General features: G+C 42.7%; 1 protein-coding gene across 4 annotated transcripts; it reads right to left on the bottom strand.

Moving 5' to 3' along the window:
• MAP3K8 (mitogen-activated protein kinase kinase kinase 8) lies at window positions 1–27,086 on the bottom strand. Of its 4 annotated transcripts, none has more exons than XM_077946158.1 (9): window positions 26,341–26,880; window positions 25,971–26,082; window positions 21,364–21,722; window positions 13,363–13,530; window positions 11,498–11,759; window positions 10,263–10,369; window positions 3,597–3,749; window positions 2,340–2,586; window positions 1–1,170 (listed from the first exon to the last, which is right to left on the bottom strand). In XM_077946158.1, exons 3-9 carry the CDS (start codon window positions 21,697–21,699, stop codon window positions 1,040–1,042), a joined length of 1,404 nt encoding a protein of 467 aa, XP_077802284.1. In that variant the 5' UTR covers window positions 21,700–21,722; window positions 25,971–26,082; window positions 26,341–26,880; the 3' UTR covers window positions 1–1,039. The 4 variants fall into 4 exon arrangements, with proteins under 4 accessions (XP_077802284.1, XP_077802285.1, XP_015002206.1 ...); XM_077946159.1 differs by lacking the exons at window positions 25,971–26,082; window positions 26,341–26,880 and adding exons at window positions 23,012–23,065; window positions 23,228–23,404; XM_015146720.3 differs by lacking the exon at window positions 25,971–26,082 and having other exon boundaries at window positions 26,341–27,086.

Below are 27,086 nucleotides of genomic sequence, written 5' to 3'. Positions count from 1 at the left end.
TAAGGCAAAATACTGAATTTATTCAGTTGATTTGACCAGTCACATTGGACAAAAGTGTTGGGTTTTATTTGCATAATGTAAAACACACTTTACTTAAGACTACTCACATACTTTACAATGTTACAAATACATATATATACACACATATATGAAAGATTTATGAAGGCATTTGATATAATACATACACAGTATGCTATTTTAATATACAAATGCTTAAAAGAAAATTGAGTCATAAGAATTACAAAAGGAGCATCATCAATAATTTACAAAAGTGTTCATTTTTCTTCTCATTCTCATCCTTTGGGATGTACAAAAATTATGTGGTTTACACAGTTGTATCCACATTCAAAACATCATGTTTTGAATGTCTTAAGCATAGCATGTACAGTACAAAATGTTTCCATAGGAACACAAAAGAAACCGTCACTAGTGGCCTGCTGTCAGATGGCTTCTAATTCATCAGTTAGCCATTTTTAAGACACTAGTCCAGCTTATTGCTACGATATTCAAGTTGTTCTATTCACCTAAATTATAATGAATTCAATGTATACCAGAATTTACCAATAAAGGCTCAAAGAGTTATATAATATACACCAATATACACAAAACAACTATTCTGAGTAAAATGAAGATTCCATAATTAAATAAGAACCAAGAATAGTAATTTTAGGCTACGCTGTTATCCTCGTGATGGGTATTTTTAAAATTTTGAGCAAAGTGCACAGTGAATGGAACAGTCAGCGGACACGATCCTTCTGTGAACTCTCAAATTCCTTCCTTAGAATCACATCACCTGAGAAATGAGAACCTTGAGACCTGGTGCGTTATCAGATAGCTTCACAAGTCAAACACACAGGAGCCACTTGGAGGCACATTCATGGGTCACGGGAGGTCACACTGCTCCTTCAAAACTGGCACCATTCACTGTCCAGGGCCCCTGTGTCAAGGCAGCAGAACCAGCCCCCAAGGAGATCAACGCTATCTTAATTTAGAGCAAACATGACATGTTTTTTGAAGTGGCATGCCAAAACATGCCACTTCAGCCATATTCAAGTGTTGGTGGTCCCCGAACAAGATTGAAGTAGCCAGCCAGAGCGCCGAGGTCTATGTAGAGAGAGCGTTGTCTCTTGAGCATCTCAGATTCCTCAGTGCTTCCTGTGCATGAAGAATCTGAAAAGGAAAACATTAAAAAGTAAGTTACAAGAAAACCTGTCAAATAATACCTGTTCCTTCTGCAGTGAAATAAATCCTTTGGGGCCTAATAAAACAGTGTCTTAAGTGTGAAAGATGGGTCTTGGAACATTATGGATAAGTTCACATAATAGGACATAGAACAAAAAGTTCAAACAGGAGTCAATGGAGACAAGAAATTAGTTAGAAATCCTGGCATATTTTTCCAACAGCCAGATCGTTCTCTTTAAATACACAAAAGTCAGACAAGCAGCAAAGAAATATAAATAAGTGCGCCAGGTTTGACATCTGGGTTTGGACCTAAATGGATTAAGAATGCCACAGATTTTTAATAAAAATGGAAACCCTTGTCTGTGCATATTGAATGCTCCTGGAATGCATACAGACTTTCTTAAGTGGGAAAAATTTACAACTGGCAAGATTTTAAGCCAAGGAAGATGGAAATGCAAGTTGACTTCAAACTCAGTATTTTATCTGTGCAGGGCAGTGCCATGATGTTCCCCCACCAAGGACTGGGGTGGCTTAATATAAATGAGTTAGGCTGGGCACGGTGGCTCACACCTGTAATCCCAGCTCTTTGGGAGGCAGGTGGATTGCCTGAGGTCAGGAGTTAAGAGACCAGCCTGGCCAACATGGTAAAACCCTGTCTCCACTAAAAATACAAAAATTAGCCAGACATGGTGGTGGGCACATGCAATCCCAGCTACTCAGGAGGCTGAGGCATGAGAATCACTTGAACCCAGGAGGCAGAGGTTGCAGTGACCCAAGATCATGCCACTGCACTCCAGTCTGGGCAACTAAGCAAGACTCCATCTCAAACAACAACAACAACAACAACAACAAAAAGGTGAGTTAAGACAAACGTTGCAAAAAAGCAAGTTGTAGAAAAGCAAGTCAGAAGCATTTTCCAGTGACTGTGCTACCTACACTTGCACTGAAAATCTATTATAATTTGGTGCTAAATTAGCCAATTAAAAAAAAAAAAAAAACCTGCTTCTGTTAATCTTGCTGAAATTTCTCAAGCAAGGTATGGTACTCAAGAAGTTATTTCCCTTTTTTCCAAGTGCTTTCATGAACTACATTAGAGGCTGGATGTGGACAGAAACAGAAGGGAAGCAAGGGTACGGCACACAGCAGCGTGTCCTTACCAGCAATGTTCTCAGGAAGTTCCAGCTCCTTCCTACTCAGCAGCCTCTTGCGCTCAAAGAGGGCAGAGTCCAGACTCTGACAGCGTGGCTGATCCTCTCTGGGCGGGTTCAGGGCCTCATGTTTTAGTAGGTCTGCGGCTCTTGGGCGGTGATTGGGGTTTCTCTCCAGCGCAGCTTCTATCAGCTCTCTCATCCCTGGACTGCAGTCATCTGCAATGTCTTCTAGTGGAGGTGCTTGCTTGTGGATCTATGAACAAACCAGCTCTCTTAGCATCAAAGGTATGGAGATACACCCTCAACAGCAAACGCACGGTAGTAACAGGACCTAGAAAGTAATCCGTTTCCCACCACATGCCCTGCAACAAATGCAGTTCGTGCCCTTAAGCAAGCAAGTTTCCCTTTAATTTATTTTTTCTTTTCCCTTTGACACAGGGTCTCTGCTCTGTTGTCCAGACTGGAGAGCAGTGGCATGAACACAACTCACTGTAGCCTCGAACTCCTGGGCTCAAGTGATCCTCTCACCTCAGCCTCCCACGCAGCTGGGACCACAGGCCATACACTACCACACCTAGCTAATTTTTTTTTTTATTTTTTGTAGAGATGGGGTCTTGCTTTGCTGCCCAGGCTGGTCTTGAACTTCTGGGCTCAAGAGATCCTTTTGCCTTGGCTTTCTAAGGTGCTGAGATTACAGGCGTGAGCCACCGTTTAATTTCTAAAGGATACCAGGTTAAACCCATCTTCTGGTTTAATGTTACAAAAGATAAGTGCTAGGTTTGAATGTCAGTGACAGCTTCAAATCAGTGGCCCAAAAGTCACTATGTAGTAACAGGGAAGTGTCTGCTCCTGAATTTATCAACAGTAAAATGGGAATTGCATGTTCCACTACCAGCCACCCTGGTGTGAACATTAATAATAAAAAATGTTTTAAGTGTTCAAAGAACATATACAACTTCAGTGGCTGATACACTTACGCTACTCTGATGCTAGTAGTATTGCATTATTACACATAAAATGGAATAGCATAATTATGCCCAATGCACATTTTAGTAAGCTCCCAATAAAATAGCTATGTTTTCTTTGCAAGAATGGAGCTTGCTTCTACATGGGAAGAACTTGTAGCTACCTGTCATTTCACCATTCCCTCATTCAGATGGCGGTGGTATAGAAGGCAGAGCAGTCCCTCCCAGCCTGCGGGATGCATAACTCAGCCCCTACCCCGCCCCAGGCCTGGTTGAACCCCACTTACTATGTACTTACTATGTACAGGTAGGAGGGATAGGCTGAGCGAGGGTAGCGCTTCACCCAGGGCGGGGTGCCCGTCTGCATGTGGATGAGCGTGGCTCCCAGGCTGTAGATGTCTGCTTTGGTTGAATGGCCCCTGCATAGGATGACCTCTGGGCTCATGTAAATCTGAAAAAGAAGTGGCAAACATTCAGCTTCATTCCCCTCCTTTGTGTGGGGTTCCATTTCCCTACTCCAGTTTAGGAAATTGACTCATGCGCCTTAAACTAGGAGAATAATGCAGGCATTCCCCAGGAACCATGCAGCTCTTGCTGGAGGTGTCCCTGCAGTCCGATAAAGAACACCTGGCTGGGCGCAGTGGCTCACACCTGTAATCCCAGCCGAGGTGGGCAGATCAGTTGAGGTCAGGAGTTCAAAGCCAGCCTGGTCTCTACTAAAAATACAAAAATTAGCTGGGCATGGTGGTGGGCACCTGTAATCCCATCTATTTGGGAGGCTGAGGCAAGGAGAATTGCTTGAGCTTGGGAGGTGGAGGCTGCTGTGAGCCAAGATCGCACCACTGCACTCCAGCCTGGGAGACAGAGTGAGATTCCGTCTCAAAACAAAACAAAACAAAAAAATACCCTTTTCTGGTTGATCTGGCAGCAAAGAGACTAGAACCAGGAATCTATCCGGGACTGCCACTCATCAAAGTTCTGCAGTACACTGATCAGGTGCAGCTAAGTTTTCTACTGACAGCCAATTCCTTTTATATTTAAATGAACTACAAATAGACTTCTTGATCTGTTTGTTGTTACATTGCTAACCCTCTAAATATCTGCAATGATAAAAGGCGATATAAGTCTATAGGGTATTAACACAAATGTCTTGAAAGGGAAAAACTTAAAAAATAAAGTGTAATGTTGTGAAAGTGATTCTAAAGAGTCATTTTTACAAACTATCTGTTATTTTTACCTACCATGTAGCCCAGTGACTAAATATTAAATGCAGCCATATTAACATTGTATAAGTTATTTTTGGTTTCATGAGTCCATGCTGAATAAACAGGGTTGGTTTTATAAATAGTTTCTCTAAGAAGCATTTATTTCTAAACTTAAGAAAGAAACAAAGAGAGGTGGGGCATGGTGGCTCATGTCTATAATCTCAGCACTTTGGGTTTTTTTGTTTATTTTTGGTTTTGTTTGAGACGGGGTCTCCGTCTGTCACCCAGGCTGGAATGCAATGCAATGGCGCGATCTTGGCTCACTGCAACCTCTGCCTCCCGGGTTCAAGCTATTCTCTTGCCTCGGCCTCCCAACTAGCTGGGATTACAAGCGTGTGTCACCATGCCTGGCTAATTTTGTATTTTTAGTAGAGAGGGGGTTTCACCATGTTGGCCAGGCTGGTCTCAAACTCCTAACCTCATGATCCACCTGCCTCAGCCTCCCAAAGTGCGGGGATTACAGGCGTGAGCCACCGAATCTCAGCACTTTGGAAGGCCGAGGCAGGAAGATTGCTTGAGCCTAGGAGTTTGAGACCAGTCTGGACAAGATGGAGACCCCCCATCTTTACAAATTAGTTAGTTACCTAATTTAATTAAACATTTTTTTAAAAAGGAATACAGTAAACACTGGTGACCAGTTATTTGTATTCATGGCTGGTGCAGACATATAGTAGTTAATATCCTAATTATCAATATTTCGCTTGAAACAGCTTGTACACTGTCTGCCACGTGAATAAGAGAACGGAGGTCAGTGTTCCCGGAATACATTTCAGGGTAAGTAAGTAGAGAACTAGCTTACAAAAACCGAAGAAACTGCCCAGTCTCCCCACCCTAACCCTGCTCAACTCCTTCCTACAAGCCACTTCCGGGCCAGCTTCCTTTTGCTCTCAGCAAACAGGTCAAACTGAGCTCCTGTTCTCAAGCTTTCCCTGCAGCAAAGCCAAAGGAATTTCCAGAAGGACTTTGCTACTAAATAGATCACAAAGTTAAAAAATTAATGCACAACATTGTACCTATAGTCAACAATAGTGTATTGTATACTTAAAAATTTGTTGAGAGGGTAGAGTTCATGCTAAGTGTTATTAACACAATCAAATAAAAAAAGAAAAGGAAATGCAATGGGTATTATTAACTGTCCATAGAGGATGCCTACCTTCTCTCCTGTACCCCCTCCTCCCCGCCAATACAGCAAGGATTGGGCCGAGTGCTCACTGCTGGTGTAGGCAACAGGGGTTGTGCAGAGGTGGCTCTGCAGGTTCTACGTGACTGCACGCCTAGGCAGCCTGGGGAGATGGAGCATCTGTAAGCCTGGTGGCCTGGGTGCTGCCCCTCAGGCAGAAACCCTGGCTCAGGGCTCTTGTTCTTCAAGCTCTACCAACTACCAGATAGATCACGGAGCAGCAGAGCATGATATTCAAGCACTCTGGCTGATTAGAAGGCATGAAACATCCCTGGTGGGGCCAAGACAGGGCTCTCTGAGAGTTCTGCACCCTTGGGGCTGGGCACCGGAGCAAGAGAAAACCTTGATGTCAGTGATCAAACCCTTCACCTCTCAATATGTTTATTAGAAAGGGAAAGAGACCGTATGTGTGCGTATATGTGCGTGTGATGATTATATAGTTAACTTACAAAAGTAAAACCTAGCAGACTTAGAAGGACTTTTCAAAAAGGACCAAGTTCTAAAAGTAATTCTGATTTGTTATTCACATTCACAATGTATTCTTTCTCTGTACCATGTAACTCAAAAACAGTTGATTCTGTACACACCAGATTAACCCTGTATGTGTATTACATGGTTACAGTAGAATGTTCTGAATACCGATGCTTAGAGAGAGAAATCAAACAGGGGTAAGCAGGATTTGCATTTGGGAGCTATACTGCAGAAATCAGAAATTGTCTATGACTGTGCAGTAGCCACATGATCAAATTCTAACATCAGCCAATCTGCACAGTTGACTGACTAATTTGATCTCCTAGCTCTTTAAGTAGGAAGAGCAAAAGCAAGCTTGTTGAAAGGTTTCATTGGTGACTTCACAACTTTGTTCATTACCAAACTTCAACTCGTGTGTATTAGGCAGATAGTAAATGCAGGCTGATTAGAAGAGGGTTTATATTTATAAACACCGAGGCTCAGTTTTGCACCTCACAAAAAGCAATTTGCATTTGCCAAAAATAACCTGATCCAAATACTACTCAGGAGTAAAATATGTTATTATCTCACATTCATGCATTCTGCTAGACAGCCCCAGAAAGAACACTTCTTTCTCCAATGTTGCAAAATGTTCGACTTCACCACACTGCCAGGAAGAGAAAAGTATTTTCCATCTTTCATACCATAAATAGTTTGTTTCTTAAACTGGTTCCAGGAAAAAGGGTGGTGGAATATTACATATCTGAACTCCTGACTAACGCCAAATATGCTGAAACATTTTCCAAAGAAAACATGTCATAAGCATTAAGTCTTATGAGATCTCACATTTTGGTAAAGTATTTTTAAGATCTAGGGACTAAGCATTCTTAAAAACAAACAAACAAACAAACTACAGTTTCCCTTCTGAATATTGTTTGGCTCAAACTATCAAGAATCCCTGCTTGAGTATTTTCAATAATAACTTCGGTAATATTTGCAAAAGAAGGATTTCTTCTGTTGCCCCGGAGAGTCTTGGCTTTGAGAGAGTTGAGAAAGCACTTACAGAATCTTGTTTTTTTTTTTTTTAGGACAAGGTCTTGTTCTACTGTCCAGGCTATGGGTGCAGTGGCATAATCACAGCTCACTGCAGCCTCATCCTGGGCTCAAGCAATCCTCCCACCTCAGTCTCTTGAGTAGCTGGGACTACAGACATGCACCACCATGCCATTTTTACAAAAGTAAAGTTTTTGTTTGTTTGTTTACTTTTTGTAGTGATGGGGTCTCATAATGTTGCCCAGGCTGGAAGAATCTTGGTTTGAAAGGAAGATAATTTTTCTGTTGCTGCAATCCAGTTCAGTGCAACACGTATACTAGCTAAACTAGACTAAGGGCTGTCATCTGATTGAACACCAAGACTGACCTGGTAACCTTGACATAGAGGTGCAGTCAAAGACCCTCTCTCTATTTCCTATGGGCACTTCCAGCAAAGAGAAGGGCATGGGGCTGAGTGGCTCAGGCAGTGAAGCTTCCCCCAGTAGTGGTGAGGGGCCAAGGAGGCAATTTTACACCCATTTACCTTCCTGCTTGCACCCAACCTTGTGCCCATCACAATCAACTGTGAACTAAACTGTTGTGCTCTTTCTTTTCTCTTTCTTTCTTTTTCTTTCTTTCTCTTTCTTTTTTCTTTCTCTTTCTTTCCTTTCTTCCCTTCCTTCCTTCCTTCCCTTCCATCATTCCTTCCTTCCTTCCTTTCCTTCCTTCCTTCCTTCCCTTTCTTTCTTTCTTTCTTCTCTCCCTTCCTCCCTCCCTCCCTCCCTCCCTCCCTTCCTTCCTTCCTTCCCACTCTCTCTCTCTCCCTCCCTCCCTCCTCCATTTTCCTTCCTTTCTTCCTTCTTTTTTTTTTTCAAAAGAGATGAGGTCTCACTATATTGCCTAGGCTGGTCTCGAACCCCTAGGCTCAAGCAAACCACCCCCACCTCCTTGGCCTTTCAAAGGGTTGGGATTACAGGTGTGGGAACACCATGCTCATCCCTAAACAGTTGCTCTTTTAATAATTCAGGTAATTTAAAGTAAGTCCCCCTACCAAAGAGTGAGGATTGCTGGAGTACCACTAAGGCTTGCTCCTCATTGCCTTGTCTCATGCTTCCTTGTTGGTGCCCACAAGAACCTGCCACATAGCAGATGCTCAGCGGACACTTGCTAATTGAATCAACCAGCCAGCATAATGATGTGAATGTTAAATATATTATTTGGAAGCCCTCGAATGAATTTTTCAGAATCTCATTTAGAGTCAGGAAAGAAAGGCTTTTCTGGGTCGTTTTTTGCTTCACAGATGAGTTAAACATGAGTGCTATTTTACATCTTTAAATAAGATACATTTATGCTCACTACTTGAGGTTTATTATAGGATTCCTAGGCTCAAAGAGAGGCCTTCAAAGTCCTCATAAATATTAATGATCATGATAATTAAGACTGTCATTGAGCCAAAACAAAGTGATATTAGTTATATCAGTAATATATTTTAATAATGTATATAGTAGTATATTTTTTTAAAGTTATGTAGCAGTTAGACTTTAGGGTTAGACTTAGAAAGAACTGGGTTCAAGTCCAGAGTCTGTCACTGAGTGACTCTGGACACTTTATTTTAATCTCTGCAAACTTATTTCCTTTATTGTGAAATGAGAATAACAATAGAATCTGCTTACAATAATAGTATTTACAACAACTGGGTTGTTGTAAGGATTAAATAACATACTGCTTTTTAAGGGCTAAACTTATTATAAAGTTAACTATAATTCTACAATTATTATGAAAGCTGAACTGTGGGCCAGACACGGGGGCTCACACCTATAGTCCCAGCACTTTGGGAGGCGGGAGGATCACTTGAGGCCAACAGTTCAAGACCAGCCTGGCCAACATAGTGAAATCCCCATTTCTACTGAAAAAGCAAAATAAACAAAAAATTAGCTGGATGTGGTGGCACACACCTGTAATCTCAACTGCTCAGGAGGCTAAGAAGCGTGTGAACCCAGGAGGTGGAGATTGCAGTGAGCTGAGATCATGCCACAGAGTAAGACTCTGTCTCAAAACAAAACAAACCAAAACCAAAACCAAAACCACACAACATAAAGCTGAACTGTGGATATGATCTATTTGTGGGGGAGGGGAGGGTTTGAAACAAGGTCTTGTTCTGTCTTCCAGGCTGGAGTGCCCATGGCTCACTGCAGCCTTGAACTCCTAGGCTCAAGCAATCCTCCTACCTCAGCCTCCCAACTAGCTGGGCCTACAGGGGTGTACCACCACACTGAACTAATTTTTTTTTTTTTGAGATGGAGTTTCACTCTTGTTGCCCAGGCTGGAGTGCAATGGCGCGATCTTGGCTCACCTCAACCTCTGCCTCCCGAGTTCAAATGATTCTCCTTCCTCAGCCTCCCGAGTAGCTGGGATTACAGGTGCCCACCACCATGCCCAGCAAATTTTGTATTTTTAGTAGAGATGGGGTTTTGCCATGTTGGTCAGGCTTGTCTCGAACTCCCGACCTCAGGTGATCAGCCCACCTCAGCCTCCCAAAGTGCTGGGATTATAGGTGTGAGCCACCGTGCCCAGCCTGAACGAATTTTTTTTATAGAGATGGGGTCTTGCTATGATGCCTAAGCTTGTCTCAAAGTCCTGGGCTCAATTAATCCTCCCACCTAAGCCTCCCAAAGCACTGGGATTATAGGCATGAGCCACCACACCGGGCAAATATGATCTATTTTGTCATTACATTGTTTATAAATGTTCTATATATGTTCTATATATAGAAATGTTCTATATATCAACATGTATATATTACAAATACTATTATGTATTATAAATAACATAGCAAAAAATAAAATAAAAAATCAAGTGCTAAACTTAGTACTTGACACAGAGCAAGTGCTCATTAAACGTGTTCCAAGGATAATAATGATTTAATGCAATGGATTTCTTTCCCTTCTTTGTCCTTCATTCCCACGATAATTATAGAACAATTTTTCCTTTTTTATTCTTAATAAAATAGTAACCCTTTTCATGTGAATATAATTACCTCTGTTCCCCGGAGGTCCTTAGGAAAATAGACATCTTCGGTCATTTGAACACTTAGGCCAAAATCCACCAAAACAGCTTTTGTGGACATGAAAACAATGTTGCTAGCTAAAATGAGAGGAAATTTTTTAAGATAAAATTTTTTATATATTCATAAGTCAAATGAAAACATTATCTGAAACAATAATGAATCTCAAATCAGAAAAGACCGAAATGCTTCCTCTAGTGAGATGGGTGTATTATATTCAAAAGGGGAGAATGCATCTCAGATTTTAGGTGAAAATCACTTTGTATCCATCAGGAATTCAGCCAATGTGGGTATGAATGATTGTAGCCATTAATAATGGTCAAGAACTTGAGTTTCAAACTCTACGACATAAGCATATTGTTGTCAAGCCACTTTTCTAAAGCAGAAAAGTAAAATACCCATTTTTTTCCCCCAGTAAAAGTTATGCCACTCTAATTTAGTACCGGCTATTAAAGGTTTACCTATTTCCTCATCATATCAGACTCCTAGAAAACAGTTATCAAAGTTGTGTTTAATGGATTATTATTACATTGGTATACAAAATGAAAGAGGTATTTGTTTCTCAAAAATATTTGTCTCTGTGTTTGTATGTTTTTAAGTAAATCGCATTTTTTTTGGTGGGGAGGGGACGGAGTTTTGCTGTTGTCACCCAGGCTGGAGTGCAATGGCGCCATGTCAGCTCACTGCAACCTCCGCCTCCCAGATTCAAATGATTCTCCTGCCTCAGCCTCCCAAGTAGCTGGGATTACCAGCACCCAACACCACGCCCAGCTAATTTTTTTTTTTTTTTTTTTTTTTTTGTATTTTTAGTAGAGACAGGGTTTCACCACATTGGCCAGGCTGGTCTCCAGTTTCTGACCTCAGGTGATCCACGTGCCACAGCATCCCAAAGTGCTGAGATTACAGGCATGAGCCATCACGCCCAGCCTAAACTGCAATTTTAAAAGCCTTTTTAACAGAGCAGTACCTAAGAGGTATGTAGCTATAACTTTTCAACAACTGTTCAAAGTAATCTTTCTGTATGACTTGGAAAGCTCTAGTAACCCCGCATGATTCTAAGACATGTCTCTGGAGAAGGAAGATGGACGGTGCTCTGAGGGAGCTTTCCATCCTTCATGGAGGGTCTTCAGATTACAGGAAGGAGCTTGTTTGTCTCCTGAATAACTAGTCTCTTTGAGCCAAAAAGGTGTATGTCCAAAGATACTTACGTTTAATATCATGATGGATTACTTTCTTTGAGTGTAGAAAATCAAGTCCCTTGAGAACATGCTTTGTCACCCAAATAATTTCAAATTCTCTCATTGGTCCACAGCTCTCCAGTTTCTCCAGAACAGACCCTCCCTCGCCTGCTTCCATAAAGAGATGGACAGTTTCACCCCACAGGACTGCGCCATACAGCTCTGCGATGTTCTCGTGCCGGAAGCAAGCCTGGATTTCCACATCAGATGGCTTAAATTGATCTACCGGGATCTGGAACACAAAAATACGAGCGAGATTCTAAACAACCCCAAAGTCATCTTAAAAATATATAATATAGGTCAATGCAAAAACCAAAAGGCAAATAAATGTCCTCAAGAATACTCTGCCCTGTGTGAAAACGGACTGCCCAGGTACAATACTGTTTGCCTCAGATCTGCCTTTAACTATGTTAGTCAGCTTTCAGTATAAAATTCAGAACAAGAAAATAAAAAACAAAATAATGAGTTATTATTTTCACTTAGAAGTCAGAAATCCATCCAATGTTTTCAAATTATGAATGAATCAAAAAAGAGATAATTTCCCACCTATTAGACAACAGTATCTTTGGTACCTAGATTTTAGGTTGTATTTTCAATATTTCAGTTTATTGTGAGATAGTATGAAGTGTTTGTTGCCACAGTTCATACTCTATTATAGCAACGTATTTAAAATAAGCACTGAAAATGGGCACGGTGGCTCATGCCTGTAATCCCAACACTTTGGGAGGCCAATGTGGGTAGATCACTTGAGGCCAGGAGTTCAAGACCAGCCTGGCCAACATGTCGAAACCCCATTTCTACAAAAAATACAAAAATTAGCCAGGCATTGGTTGTGCACGCCTGTAATCCCAGCTACTCTCTTATTACAATAGGAGAGACCAAGACATAATATTTGGCAATTATTTATTTTATTTTTTGTTAAATCAAAAGTGAGTGTATTTTTTGTTGTACTTTTTGAAAAATTAATTAAAGCAAAACAGACATACAAAAAAGTGTAAAAATGATGAGTCCAACTCAATGAATTATCAACTGAATGTACAAATGTAACCCCCATCTAAATCAAAATGAAAAACCACATCAGGCCAGGTGCGGCAGCTCACGCCTGTAATTCCAGTGCTGTGGGAGACCAAGGCAGGTGGATGGCTTGAGGTCAGGAGTTCGAGACAAGCCTGGCCAATATGGCAAAACCCCATCTCTACTAAAATATGAAAATTAGGTGGGCACGGTGGTGGGTGCCTGTAATCCCAGTTACTTGGGAGGCTGATGCAGGAGAATTGTTTGAACCCAGGAGGTGGAGTTTGCAGTGAGCCAAGACCCTGACACTGCACTCCAGCCTGGACAACAGAGCAAGACTCTGTCTCAAAAAAAAAAAAAAAAAAAAAGAAGGGATAGGGTCTTTTCAATCATTGATATATTTAAATTCAGCCTTTTAAATCTGCCTTCCTGAGAAGGCTACCTCCTTCCCAATCTGCCTCTGCCTGGCCCCCTCCGCAGCTGAATGAAAGGAGAATCACATAGAATTGCTTCTACTTCGCAGGATGGCTCTTCTCTACCTCTCTCCAAGAGTGATGATGTTATTTATCCAAATCAGTGCTTTAAAAACCAGCACTTTCCTTGTAATCATCTAGATTAAAATCAACTATGCTCCTAAACAGAGATTTTGGGGCTGAATGGCCCCAAGTAGCCAATGAATTCAGAAAAACAAATGCTTTGAGGCAGTGCACCCTTAGATAAGATCCAATCAAAGGATAAAAATGGTTAATGCAAATGGACAAACAAACAAAAGCCAGAATGCCAAACACACAGTGTGGGTTATCTAGTTACATAACACATACCAGTTTACACGCCATTCTTTTCTTCGTCTTTATATCTTGTGCCAAGTATACCTTTCCAAAGGCTCCCCGAGGAATAAAATCAGAACCAATATTTCTGTAAGTCAGCTTCCAAGGGATCAGGAGAACATCAGAGTCTATTTGGTAACGTCCATTTTGAGGAGTGATGACCTACAGCAAAATAAAAATGTGAGAGGGTGAGGACTTCAGTCAAGTTGACTTTTTCTAAGTTTCCATTAGGAAACTGGTTATTTTAGCAGCATTCTGATACACAGTTATGAAATTAATGTCACCGTGCTTAATCCTACCAACTGTACAGACCTATATTTAGAGCTTGAGGAAGTCAGAGAGAGCATGTAACAGACACAGGTGCCTGGTCAGACCTGGTCATATTTCTTCCTACTCATGAGTAATTAATTGCCAAATAGAACTTTAAAAATTATTTATCTAAAAAAGCATGACTACGGCAACCAGAAGGTTGAAAATAAAGATTGCGTAAATATAAACCATGCCTGCAGGTTGACTTGTTTCTATTAAAATGTGCGAACCTGTTAGTCCACATAGCTATTACTCACACATGATGCATACAGAGAAAGAGCATCAAAATTAACTGATGATCATGGAAGATTTTGGAAAACCACAGCGTATGCCAGAGCTATGAGTTGACAATGCTATGTAAATTAAGTGAGGGCTGAATTACTTCTCATCTACTTACTCACTTAATATCTATTGCATGCATTGTATCTATTGTGTGCAAAAAAGTTGCTAGGCACTGTGTTTGGCGCTGCGGAGGCAGCCATGAACAAGAGATGGCTGATCCTTGACCTCCCAGGGTTCACAAGCAAGCTGACTCTTAGAAGTTTTGAAACTAGTTGATTCAAACATTGAGAGACAGCTGGGAGCAGTGGATAATGCCTGTAATACTAGCACACTGGGAGGCTGAGGCAGGAGGCTATCTTGAGGCAAGAGCAGCCTAGGCAACATAGCGAGACCTCATTTCTACAGAAAGAAATAAAAACACAATATAAATTTTAAAATAATAAAACAAAAATTAAGAGGTCTACTCTGATAGCAATGTGGGTTCAAAGGCACATGCATTTGTCAAAACTCGTAAAATTGGACATTTAACATCTGTGTATTTGGCTATATATAAAATATATTTCAATTTTTAAAGAGGAAAAAATTAGAAGAGAAAATAATTATAATCAAAATTAAAACAAAATAATATGGTAGTTCATGGGAAATGCGATCTGGAATACCTGTCTGTAACATGTCCAAAGTGTTCTTTCAAGGGATAAATCACCTCAGTACCAGTTTCTCCTCAATGTAATCAGTAATATTACAGCTTCTGATTCGGAATTCAGGAATTATGAAACTTCTTCTTCTTCTTCTTTTTTTTTTTGAGATGCAGTCTTGCCCTGTTGGCTAGGCTGGAGTGCAATGGAATGATCTTGGCTCACTGCAACCTCTGCCTCCCAGGTTCAAGGGATTCTCTCATCTCAGCCTCCTGAGTAGCTGGGATTACAGGTGTGCACCACCACGCTCGGCTAAATTTTGTATTTTTAGTAGAGACGGGGTTTCACCATGTTGGCCAGGCTGGTCTCTAACTCCTGACTTTAAGTGATCCACCTGCCTCAGCCTCCCAAAGTTCTGGGATTACAGGTGTGAGCCATGGCGCCTGGCTCAGGAATTGTGAAACTATTAAAGGACCTTAACTTATTTCAAGTAACAGAAGAAGCTGAACAACTAGGTGTGGTGGCTCACGCCTATAATCCCAGCACTTTGGGAGGCTAAGGTGGGAAGACTGCTTGAGGCCAGGAGTTCAAGACCAGCCTGGGTGACACACTGAGAACCCATTTCTATTTTGTTTAAAATTTAAAAGCAGCAGCAGCAACAGCTGAAGGGAAGGTGACAAATCCCCAAATCTACCACATGGGAAGAGAATGAACTCCTGATTCTTTTAAAAGAATTGTTTTTGTTTAAAATTCAAAAGCAGCAGCAGCAGCAGCTGAAGGGAATGTGACAAATCCCCAAATCTACGACATGGGAAGAGAATGAACTCCTGATTCATCTGCAGATGCGTGGGACTTCTCACTTGGGACAAGGCTACAGAAATAGTTCTAGTAACTGTAAGGGCCATTCAGTCAGCTCCACCACTGCTAAGTTTAGCTACACATCCCACAAACAGATGTGTTCACTATTAGGGAATAAAGCAGAGACTAACTCTAATGCTTAGAAATATGAAGTCATTAAATTTAGAAACTATTTACTGAGCGTTTCTGCTGTGTGAGACCCTGTGCAGGGCCCTAGGGCTAACATGAATAAGTGCAGATGGCGGTCTTGCCTTGTTTGAAAGATGACTTCCTTTCAAGAAGTATGTCGCCTCTGGTTGCTGGAAGCCTCTTTTGCAGCATGCTGAGAACATGATGGATTTAGTCCCTTTTGACATTTAGACACTCAAGAGCACTTGCTGATTTTCCCTTTCTTGTCATTAAATATTTACAGGCCTGATTTCAATGCACCCTCCAGTGAACCATCTCTATGTTTAACTCACTTTCGTGAAAGTTTTATCAACCTAAATTTGTTGTAACCCAATTTGGGTTTTTTTGTTTGTTTTTGTTTTGAGACAGAGTCTCGCCCTGTCACCCAGGCTTGAGTGCAGTGGCTGGAGTGAGTTCTCCTAGGCTGGCCCTGAATTTCTAGTGTAATGTGCAAGTCCTGACCAGTTTGTAGTTCTGCAAATGCCTGGTTCTTCCCCTAGCCCCAGGTCCCCTGTATTTAACTTTCTTTTTTTGTTTTGTTTTGTAACGGAGTTTCGCTCTTGTTGCCCAGGCTGGAGCGCAATGGCATGATCTCAGCTCATCACAACCTCCGCCTCCTGGGTTCAAGTGATGCTCCCGTCTCAGCCTCCCAAGGTGCTGGAATTACAGGCATGCGCCACCACACCCAGCTAATTTTATATTTTTGGTAGAGATGGGGTTTCTCCATGTTGGTCAGGCTGGTCTCGAACCCTGTATTCAAATTTTAGATAGGTGTTTTTCTTCTTTCTAGGGGCCCTTATAATTTTTTTTTTTTAAGACATGGTCTTGCTCTGTCACCTAGGCTGGAGTGCAGTGGCCCCATCACAGCTCACTGAAGCTTCAACCTCCCAGGCTCAAGCGATCCTCCCACCTTGGCCTCCCAAGTAGCTGGGACTACAGGTGTGTGCCACCTTACCTGGCTGACTTTTTTATTTTTTGTGGAGATGGGTGTTTCACTATGTTGCCCAGGCTGGTCTCAAACTCTTGGGCTCAAGTGGCCTCAGTCTCCCAAAGTGCTGGGATTACAGGCACAAGCCACCACACCTAGCCCTATCAAACCATCTTAGGGAACGCTATGCTGCTTATCTCTGCCAATTCTTCAACTTATCAAAATCATCTCTAAGGGCAGGCATTATAAGCACACTTTCTATTTCCTCATCCAGATCACCATCATTTATAATAAACAACACCAGGCCAAGAAGCAGCATATTGAGAAAAATTTTTAAGTATTATAGTAAGAATAAATTCCACAAGTGACCTGTGTGATATGCTACTATGAAACAGACATGGTATTGATCTCTAGTCATGCAGGCATATTATCTAGCACAAAGGCCAAGCTAGCTCTGTCCTACTCTGCTGATCACAACGAATGGATCCTCACATTCAAAATATGGCCCCAAGATAGACACCAATACCAGCTTGAGTTCACAGCGTCCTGCCCAGATGATGAGAAAAGTTAACAGTACAATTCATGAGAAGTCATGGACACAGTTGGAAATGCATGTGAAAGAAGAGAGAAGATCTGGGGAACATGCAATCTGAAAAATTTTGGAAGGACTGTCATAAGGAAGGGGTGTAACAATTGTATACAACAGCAACTCCCACAAGGCCTTGCGTCCATTTAACACTCACTATGTGTAACTAGGTCATGTGTATTCATTGATTGCTCCAAATATCAACCCTATGGAGTGTCGTGATGTTATCCATTTTATAGATGAGTAAACTGAGGAAAGGACGGGTGAAATGACCATCCCAGGGTCACACAGCTAATCCGTTTCAGAGCTGAACTACATAACACAGGTACTTTAATTCAGGGCCCATCATCTTCAAAACTGCTCATGATATGTACTTTTTTTAATGGCCAACAAGTAGGGCTTGCACTAAATGGTCAGAGATGAATTTTGGTTCTATATAAGGAAGGGAACTTTCTTACAGTCAGGACTGGACAAATAGGAAACTGTGTCCCAGTGTGTAATAAGCTCCTTGTCACAGTAGATTTTCAAGAATAGACCAAAATGTTCTACCAATTATTGGAGATGATGAACAGCGTTATTTGAGTACTAGACGGAGGGCTGGACTCAAGTATCTTAAATGCTTTTTCAACTCTGAGAAGCCATAACTCCATGACTAAGCCCTAAGGAACATCGTCAGCATTTCACACTTATAAAGTTGTAAAAAAGTGAAGGAATGGGGTCCTTCAGTCCCCATAAAACCACCACAAAGTTGAGTGTTTGGAACCCATTTTAGATTATTTGTTCCCAGACCAGGTTATGAATCAGCGTAGATTCTAAATAACATGCAGCACTCTTACCCAAAGCAATTCCCAGGTTAGTCTCCCAAAGCTTCTTCCCCAGGTCTTGCTGGATGTTGGTGGGATCTTTAACAAATATTATTTTTAGTAAAATCACACACACACACACAGTCACTGAACATGACTGTGCTTCAGGATACTTTTGTAATTCCTGGTTCTGCACCCTGTCTAAATAACTCTATGGTGTTGTGGTTGTTGGCTGCCTGAACACATCAGGTCTCTATGTCTCTGGGTCTCTGCACATGCTGTTGGAACCCTCTCTACTTCATCCTGCTGACTCCAATTCAACGCTTCAGACCTCGGCTTAGGCATCAATCCTTCTTGGAAGGCTGTGCTGACATTCTTCTTCCTTCTACCACACTCATGGCTATGTAAGGTATCCTGCCCGTGCACTGCCAGAGGAAACAGGGTGCAGGTATGCTGGGAAGCAGCACATTCTACTATAATTGCCTATTTAACTGCATCCTGCATGTACCAGGCAGCAAGCTCCCAGAGGCACAGACTGTTCCATACTATCTCTAGCACCTGACGCACTGTAGATGTCCAAGCTACGTCTAGCAAATGAATAGGTAAATACTTGAATGAAAGTTTCCCCATCCCTATGTAGATACACCATATAGATGGATTTTACCTAGGAACCAATCGTGTAATAGATAATCAGCTGCTATTTTCCTAAAGCTGAGAGTTAGAGAGCAGCAAATGAAGCCCAATGAGTAAAGTTTTGATAGGGTAGTGGGTGGAAGATGATGGGAACAGAAAGATCTTGAACATTGGGTGGTTCCAATGTTCCATGTGAGGATGAAAGGGAGCCGAAAGCAAGCCTTGCCTCCCTCACTACTGTCTTGAAGTGACTATGTTCAGAGATGACAGTCCCAATCCCTAGGCTATCATTTATGAATCATGGAGCTCTGATGGGTTACCTAGCAGGCACAGCAATGTAGTCCATCTTTAATGTGAGTAGCAGGAAAGTCAACTGCAGTCCCCCAGAGCCATCAACCACTGGGTCGATTTGCCTAGTGAGGCCATGTCTACGATCCAGTGGATTTTAAGGTCTTCCTCTTATTCTATTCTGTTTTTCAGTCTTCTTGTTTTATATGTTATATTCTTGATCATTTTTAAAATAAAAATCTTTTTCAAGTTTTTCAAGATCCCTGCCTTTACTTATGTATTTGTTTACTCTTAAAATTTTTCCTGGCCAGGCGCAGTGGCTCACGCCTATAATCCCTGCACTTTGAGAGGCCAAGGCGGGTGGATCACCTCAGGTCAGGAGTTTGAAACCAGCCTGGCCAACATGGTGAAACCCCGTCTCTACTAAAAACACAAAAATTAGCCGGGCGTGGTGGCAGGCGCCGGTAATCCCAGCTACTCAGGAGGCTGAGGCAGAAGAATCACGTGAACTCATGAGGCGGAGGTTGCAGTGAGCCAAGATTGCGCCACTGCACTCCAGCCTGGGTGACAGAGCGAGACTCTGTGTCCAAAAAAAAAAAAAAAAAAAAAAGAATTCTCCTTAATTATGTACTTGTTCATTTAAAGAGTACAGGACCCATGGCAGGTAATGACAACATTTTACTCAAACCCTTTGCTGATACAATTTTACCCTCCTCTTAATGTCTTAGTCTCTCTCCTTTTTAGGATTAACTTTTCTGGCCCCACTCCTAAAAGACTTCAGAAGGCTATTTTTTTGTATTTCTTCTAATTTTCCTGAATTTCTTTCTGTACATTCCCAGATAGGCCAGGGGAATAGGCAAACATACCTAAGTCTTTGCATGTTTACAAGCAAGAATAATTTGGTTTTTTCTGCATATTTTCATTTAAAATACTCATTTTTATAGAAGGAGCAGGATTTAAAAAAATTAATTCCCACTTTAACAAATAAATACATTAAAAATGAGAGAAATACACAAACAATTATATTTCTCGGTATAGACATATATATAACTTTGAACCCGAGTTCTCCAACTATCCTTTAGTTGGGAAAATCAGATATGGCTTCTAGTTCAAATGATTACTTCTCATTTATAAAAGGAAGAAATATTCTGAAGGTAAAGTACTTAGTCGACTATTAAATAGAGCTTGATAGATCCAGACCAAAGCAGTCACACAACAGTGCAAAATATGATCTTGCTCCATGGTGAGCTATGGTTGAATATGACTGGCTTCTGACAAAACAATTCACTACATACCTGACCTAAATTACTGTGTTGTTTCTAATTAAATGAATGTAGTATGCAAAAAAAAACCAAAATAATTAAGTACTTTGTCTGGACTCCATACTCACTCAGCACTGACTTTCCCCCTACATTAGCCATTTTGCCATTTAGATACACCAAAAGAAAGGGCGTCACTTTCATCCATAAGCATGTTTTGTAAGTTACCACCTACTCCTTTGCAAATTATTCTTTTTAAAAATATTAGGTTACCTTTAGCCAGCACCTACGTTCACCTCTGCCATACTAAAAGCCTGACAGAATCCCAGGCACACCTAAACACATCACCTGATCTACTATTAGGGCAACAAAATGTTGCCACAATATTTTGCATGATTTGCATACTTGCGATGATTAAGCAAATATATCATTTGCCATTCATACTTTGCCAATTAAAGAGAGTGAATCTGTGGATAGCTATTTACTGCCTACATACTACATTTTTGCAGAAATAAATTAATAACATTTCAAGATGTGACAAGAAAAGAACAAATAATTCAACCTTCAAGAAGATTAATTAATGACAAAGTGTTTATTCTCCTCTCAGACAAAGAAGTCTCATTAAGCCTTTCTTTTCTGCATAACTGATGAATAAACTTTTTAGTGAACTGTTAAATTAAAACACATTCTTCTTTGTTGTTGTTGTTGTTGTTGAGACAGAGTCTCACTTAGTCGCCCAGGCTGGAGTGCAGTGGTGCAGTCTCAGCTCACCACAGCCTCCACCTCCCAGGTTCAAGGGATTCTCGTGCCTCAGCCTCTCAGGTACCTGGAATTACAGGCGCCTGCCACCACACCAGGCTAATTTTGTATTTTTAGTAGAGACGGGGTTTCACCATGTTAGCCAGACTGGTCTCTAACTCCTGACCTCAAGTGATCCACCCACCTCGGCCTCTCAAAGTGTGGGGATTACAGGCGTGAGCCACTGTGCCCAGCCAAAATACATCCTTCTTAATGACCTATTTGTAGAAATACTACTAAAATATGATCAAGAGTCTTTAAATAGAACTTTTAATGAAGACTTTTTTTTTGCATCTTTTACATGGAGGTACTTCTTACTGATGATTACATCTTTTAAAATCATACCTGGCAGCCCATCTAAACCAAATTCAAACACCACTCTGCATTAAATGAAGCTGCAGTAGGAAAGCTGAGCACACAGCACCCAACTGATCGGAAAGAAACATACCATGTTTAATAAAATTCCAGATTCTTGTGGTCGCTGTCCATAAAAATGCTTTGCAGTGTTGGATATATGGTTTGCAAAAGCCAGCAAATCCTCCACGGTTCCATATCTGACTGATGACAACCATGGTACCTCTTGGCCACTAAGCAGCAGAGACTTAGAACGCTCATCGTTTTGATTGCTGTCTTGACACATGGTCATTAGACTGGGTTCATAAACTGCTGGCTCTTCACTTGCATAAAGATTTTCCATAATGTCTATTACATCGGACACATTTAAATGTTTAATTAATAAATCAATCTCTTCTTTATTGTCACTTCCAGTGCTCATGTACTCCATTACTGTTGCGCTTTCCAGAGAGTCTAGGAAAGAAAACACAAATCCTTAGTTTACGATATTTGTATCTGCATTCAAGACCAATGGGAAACTAACATACAAGGATTGGCAACAGGATTTTATATGCCTTTGTTCAGAAAACGAGGGTTTTGTGTCAACTGTGTGTGTGAATTCAAGTTGACAGTGCAGAAAGGGACCTAAGATAACCTTTAGTCCGGCTCACTTTGCAGAGGGGAAACCTGAGACCCAGAGAGCTTACTGTTACTCACGGAGTCAGTGGTATCAGCTACAGCCACTGAAGACAAACTTGCACTACGCATACACACCAATCAAGAGCAGCTCAGGAATCTTTGAAGAACTCAGGCTTCCGGCTCTTTAGGGCTTCCAACTTTACACAACCCAGCTATTCCCCCAAAGTGGCACCCTCCCTGCAAAAATCGCTATGGCTTTTTTATGCCTCCGGTGACTTGAAAGAAAAATAACCTCTTCACAAAATGCAGGAGCTAACTTGGCAAATAAAACTCAGGCCCTGAAAGCCAGAAGCTGGAAAAATGGATTTCAATCTAAACAAATTTGATGGCAATAGGTCAAGTTTCAGGAATGATTCTTATGCAAATGAGTTAAACAGCTAATTGGAAGGGTGACAGGGAACCTTGTTCTCCCAGCGATGAGTATGAGAAAGATGACGATGCATTTAACCTATGATTCAGCTGTCCTCCCTTAGGACCAGAATTCTTTAATAGTGCAAAGCAAACATCTTGAGGGTCCCAGAAGATTACTATCTAGATAAACAGCCCTCTAGAAGCTGTGAATAGTAGAAAGAAGCCAGGAAAGTCAAATATATCATAAGCAAGGCCAAGTGACTATATTAACCAAAATTGCATTTCAGCTCTTATATACAAATCAGCTGCCACACTTGGAGATCTGTAGATGAGAAAAAGAAAGTAAAGCAAGAGTAAAAACTGATGTTGTTACTCAGGATTTTAGAACAACTCTGTTCTGAAGGAGAAAAGACAAAAGCTCTAAGAGATCTAAGAGAATTTCAAGGCACATTGGTCTACTTAAATCATCGTTTGCACTCCCAAAAGCACAGCCTCTTTCTGAAAGGTATTTCAAGTTCTGAAAGGCAGAAGCCTTTAACACACAGGACACTCAGGGCTAAAGCCACGCATCTCTGATCAACCTGGAGCTTCATTTCAAAGCTCCAGGAAATGCTCCACTGCAGAGCCACCTGCATGCATGACCCAGCCATCTGCCTCTCAGTGCATTTCATTTGACAAAAGAACCATGCAATTTAGTGTCATCATTCACTTACTTGATGGTCGTTTTCTGACGTATGAATTGCGTCTGAGGAAAGTGGTCTAGCATCCTGCAATCCAACATTGCTCTGGTCTCAGACTGCTTGGAGTCAAATCACATCACCTCCCCACCACACTCCCATTTACTGCTTGCATGACGTTGAGCAAGTAACTTAACCTCTCTCAACCTCAATTTTCCCCATCTGTAAAATGGAAGTAATAACAGCACCTACCTCATGAAGTGGTCGTGAGGATTAAAAGAGTTCAAGCTCATAAAGTGCTCAGTGCAGTGTCAGGGGCATGGTAAATAAGCTGTGTCATTTTTAGCTGCTTTATATGCATGAGAGAGAAAAGTACTGAGTCAGACTCCTGGCTTTGCAGATACTGAATTAGCTTCCTTTCTTATCTGCAAATGAGATGTGGCTACCTATTCCCCTGGCTTCTTCGCAGTAAGAAGATTGTATCTAAAACAAGACATAAAGAGAGAGAGAAAAAAAGGCAGAAACCCATGAAATGCTTTGATGGCTGTTATCAACACAGTGAAATCTAGAGTGAGGGGGCAGCTTCCCCTCCCGAGATCTTGTACATCTTTGAGGGAGATTGTGATTCAGGTTCTTGGAGTCTACTGAGTTAGGAAAGGAACTTCTTAGATTAATGGAGGAACATTTGACATCGGTTTTACTGAGCCATCTAGTTGCAGTTTCTGCTTGTCGAATTTACTGGAAACACAGAAGTTAAAACAAAAACAGCCTAATTTGGGGCCTCAGGGGTTGAAAGGATCCAAGTCTCCTGGACTTATTTATCAAATGGATGACTTGACAGAAAAAAAAAAAGTTCTCAGTACTAACACGACTCAAGAAAGAAAGAGGAAAAATGTCCACACAGTTCAAATTCACTCTGCTGATCCGGGAAGACAAATTTTAGAGGTTTTAAAAAAAAAAAAATTAGTAGTAGTATTCTTTTTATTCTTTTATTTTGTTAATTGGGGGGTTTTCCTGTGAGGACTGGAGATTCTAAAAGACAAATCCTAAAAGAGCGGTAATACAAGGTTTTGGTTTTTAAATCCTGCAGAAAGTCTCAAGCATTTATATGTAAAACCCAAGAGCTTAAACACACACAACCACACCCCTAAACTGTGAGTTGCCTGGAAAGGGGAGAGGGAGGGAAGCAGGACCCGGGAGGTGGAGGAGTGTCTGACACTGAGACTTTTCTCAGTGCCTGCATTAATTCCTTAGCAACACAGGGCCCCTGTCACACAAATCTATGCTCCCCAGAAACCCTGCTGACCAGTTCGCCTGCTAACTGCTCCTGCAAAAAGCCTCAGCACTTTCCAGCCTTAAAGAAGCACACAATAAGCTAATGGTTTCTGAGTTATTCATGATCTGTAGCCACCTAGAAAGTTAAGATTGTGAAGGTATTCTAGTTTGCCAATAAAGACGTTTAGTATAAGATGATTTTTCCCTTGACACAATTTACAATAAAAGTCCTCATAAAATTCCTGCTTCCTAACCAAACAGAAAATTATGCCAGCTTTTGGAATTGGAGAGATGTGCAAATACAGTCAAAACTAGTTACACTGAATTATTTCAGAAATCAGCAATAAAATCACGAGGAAATTCTGTTCCTAAACATTAACATAATACTCTTGGCTGCCTCCACATACATAAACAAAATGTGAGTGTTTCCTGGCAAGTGTGAATGAAAATGGCCAACGTACCAGCATATGCTTCTGCCTCACAAAGAATGACTATTCCTTGTGTTATTTCCCATTTAAAATTATTTTTTTTAGGCCGGGAGCAGTGGCTCATGCTGGTAATCTCAGCACTTTGGGAGGCCAAGAAGGGTGGATCACTCGAGGTCAGGAGTTCAAGACCAGCCTGGCCAGCATGGTGAAACCCTGTCTCCACAAAAATTAGCCGGGTATGGCGGCGGGCGCCTGTAATCCCAGCTACTCAGGAGGCTGAGGCAAGAGAATCGCTTGAAGGTGGAGGTGGAGGTTGCAGTGCGCCGAGATCGCGCCATTGCAATCCAGCCTGGGCGACAAGAGTGAAACTCCGTCTCAAAAAAAAAAAAAAAAAAATTGTGTATATATATTTATACTAAGATAGATAGATAGATAGATAGATAGATAGATAGATAGATAGAGATAGATAGATAGATAGATAGATAGATAGATAGATAGATAGATAGATCCTGCCAAAATAGTATATTCTCCCTCAGGGCACATCTCTGATTATGTTTTTGTTCTCAAAAAGCCCCGGAATTATGCGTTTCAGGGGTATAGAAGGAAGGACCGCCACTCTGCTTCAAAACCTCTAGATGCCTCCACGTTCCCATTTTCTTTACACGACAAAGTCCTCATGGGCCATCTGCCAGACGACCTGCACACAAACCTCAATCCTTCGGAGAGAGCTGGGGGCGTCAGCTGGAAGTGGATTACACGTTCCTTGGCACACACGACTCAGGCTACAAGTATGTAAAGCAACTGCAAGAGCCTTTCTGTCCCCGTTTTTATCAAGAGCAGCATTTTATCTTGTCTTCCCCAAAGTGAAATAGACAAGCATCGCAACGTTTCACTCTTAAAGGCAGCGGGTGGCTTCCCCTGTTAACTATGGGGACTATCCCTGGGCGTCCTTCTCCGCCTAGAGCTAGAAAAATTTCAGTCAGTCCTGATCATGCATTATCGCTCGAAAACAACTTCCGTGAAAATAACTTTTTTTTTTCTCCTAGTATTCTTTCTTAGACCAAAAGCCCAGCCTTCGTGTTCTGCTATGACTCCTTTAGTCACGGGATACAGTCCAGGTTACAAACTTGAATTTAGTTCCAGCCATTCACAAGTCTCTGGGCTCCGCCAGCCCACACTCCCACTCCCTTCCTCCTGGTTCTCTAAGTCAAGGGAGCCTAAAAAGCTTGTAAATTATCAAAGCACCCAGCATTTGGGAGGGTCGGGTCCTCCAACCTCCGAGCTGCACTCACCGGGTCTGGGGCAGGGACAGCGCGGCCGTCCAGGCGGTGTCGGCGGCGGGAGGCGCAGTGACAGCGGGTCCCCGCTTCCCCGCGCACTGCCCGGACCAGCACTGCCCGGGCCCTGCGGATCCGGGAAGGAGGAGGAAGGGGGAGGAGTCGCGAGTCTGCACCCCGTGAGACCCTTGCGCAAGGTGCTTTCCAGCTGTGCCTGGTGCGGCCGGCGACCCGCGAGCGCAGCTGTGGGCACGCCCCCACCTCTTCCCACGCCAGAGTTTTCCCCTCTGCTGGGGTCACCCTCCATTTCTGCATGGGAATCCCCGGGGCACCCAGGCGGGACGCGACCCGAAAGACACGCCGGAGACCCCCAACCCTGGGTTACCTGCGGCTTTGGCGCTCCCACGCCGGCCAAGCGCTCCAGCCGCGGACCCCCGAAGGTTCGGTGCGACGCTGGCTGCAGGCCCGTGCGAGCCGGGCACGCCGGGCCACCGGGATCCGGCGGCAGCAGCGGCAGAAACAGGAGCCAGGGCGCCGGACCCCAGAGCGTGGCGCGCAGTCCAGACCCGAGCGGACTAGTGAGCCCCGCGTCGCCCGCACGTCCAGACCGCCGTGCTCTGCCCCTGACTCACGGCGTCTGAGCCGGCCCAGGGGCGGCGCAGCGGACGCCAGCCACCGCCTCCCCGACTTTTCCATTTCCCCTTTCTCTCCGTAAACAGAAAGAGACTGCCTAGCTGCAGGGGAAGCCAGAGCCCCCGCGCTGGGAAATTCCGCGTCCACCCCCCCCTCCTCGCGGTCCCCGCCGCCCCTCGTTTACCCTCTGGGCGCCCAGGCGGAGCTGGAGGCGGGACTAGGGAGGAGCAGAGCGGCACGCGGGGAGGGGCGCAGGACGTGAGCTGCGGCTCGAGTCGGGAGCCTGGGATGTGGACGAGTTTTCCCCCGGGCCTGGTGACCCAAGGCGTCCTGGTGGCGGAGTTGCAAGAGGCAGTTGTGCCCTTTCCCGGTCCCCAGGGAAGGTCGTATATCTTAGTGTACTCGCGCCCTCCGAGTTCTCTGGAGTCCCAGGGTCCGGCGGGAGAGCAAGCTCCCAGGGGGCGGGCAGGGGGGGGGGTGCGGAGCGGTCACCAGGCC

The sequence above is a fragment of the Macaca mulatta genome, chromosome 9, assembly GCF_049350105.2.
Source record: "Macaca mulatta isolate MMU2019108-1 chromosome 9, T2T-MMU8v2.0, whole genome shotgun sequence".
NCBI lineage: Eukaryota > Metazoa > Chordata > Mammalia > Primates > Cercopithecidae > Macaca > Macaca mulatta.
Note: the sequence above shows the minus strand (reverse complement) of the source record. Positions and strands in the feature narration are given on the sequence as shown.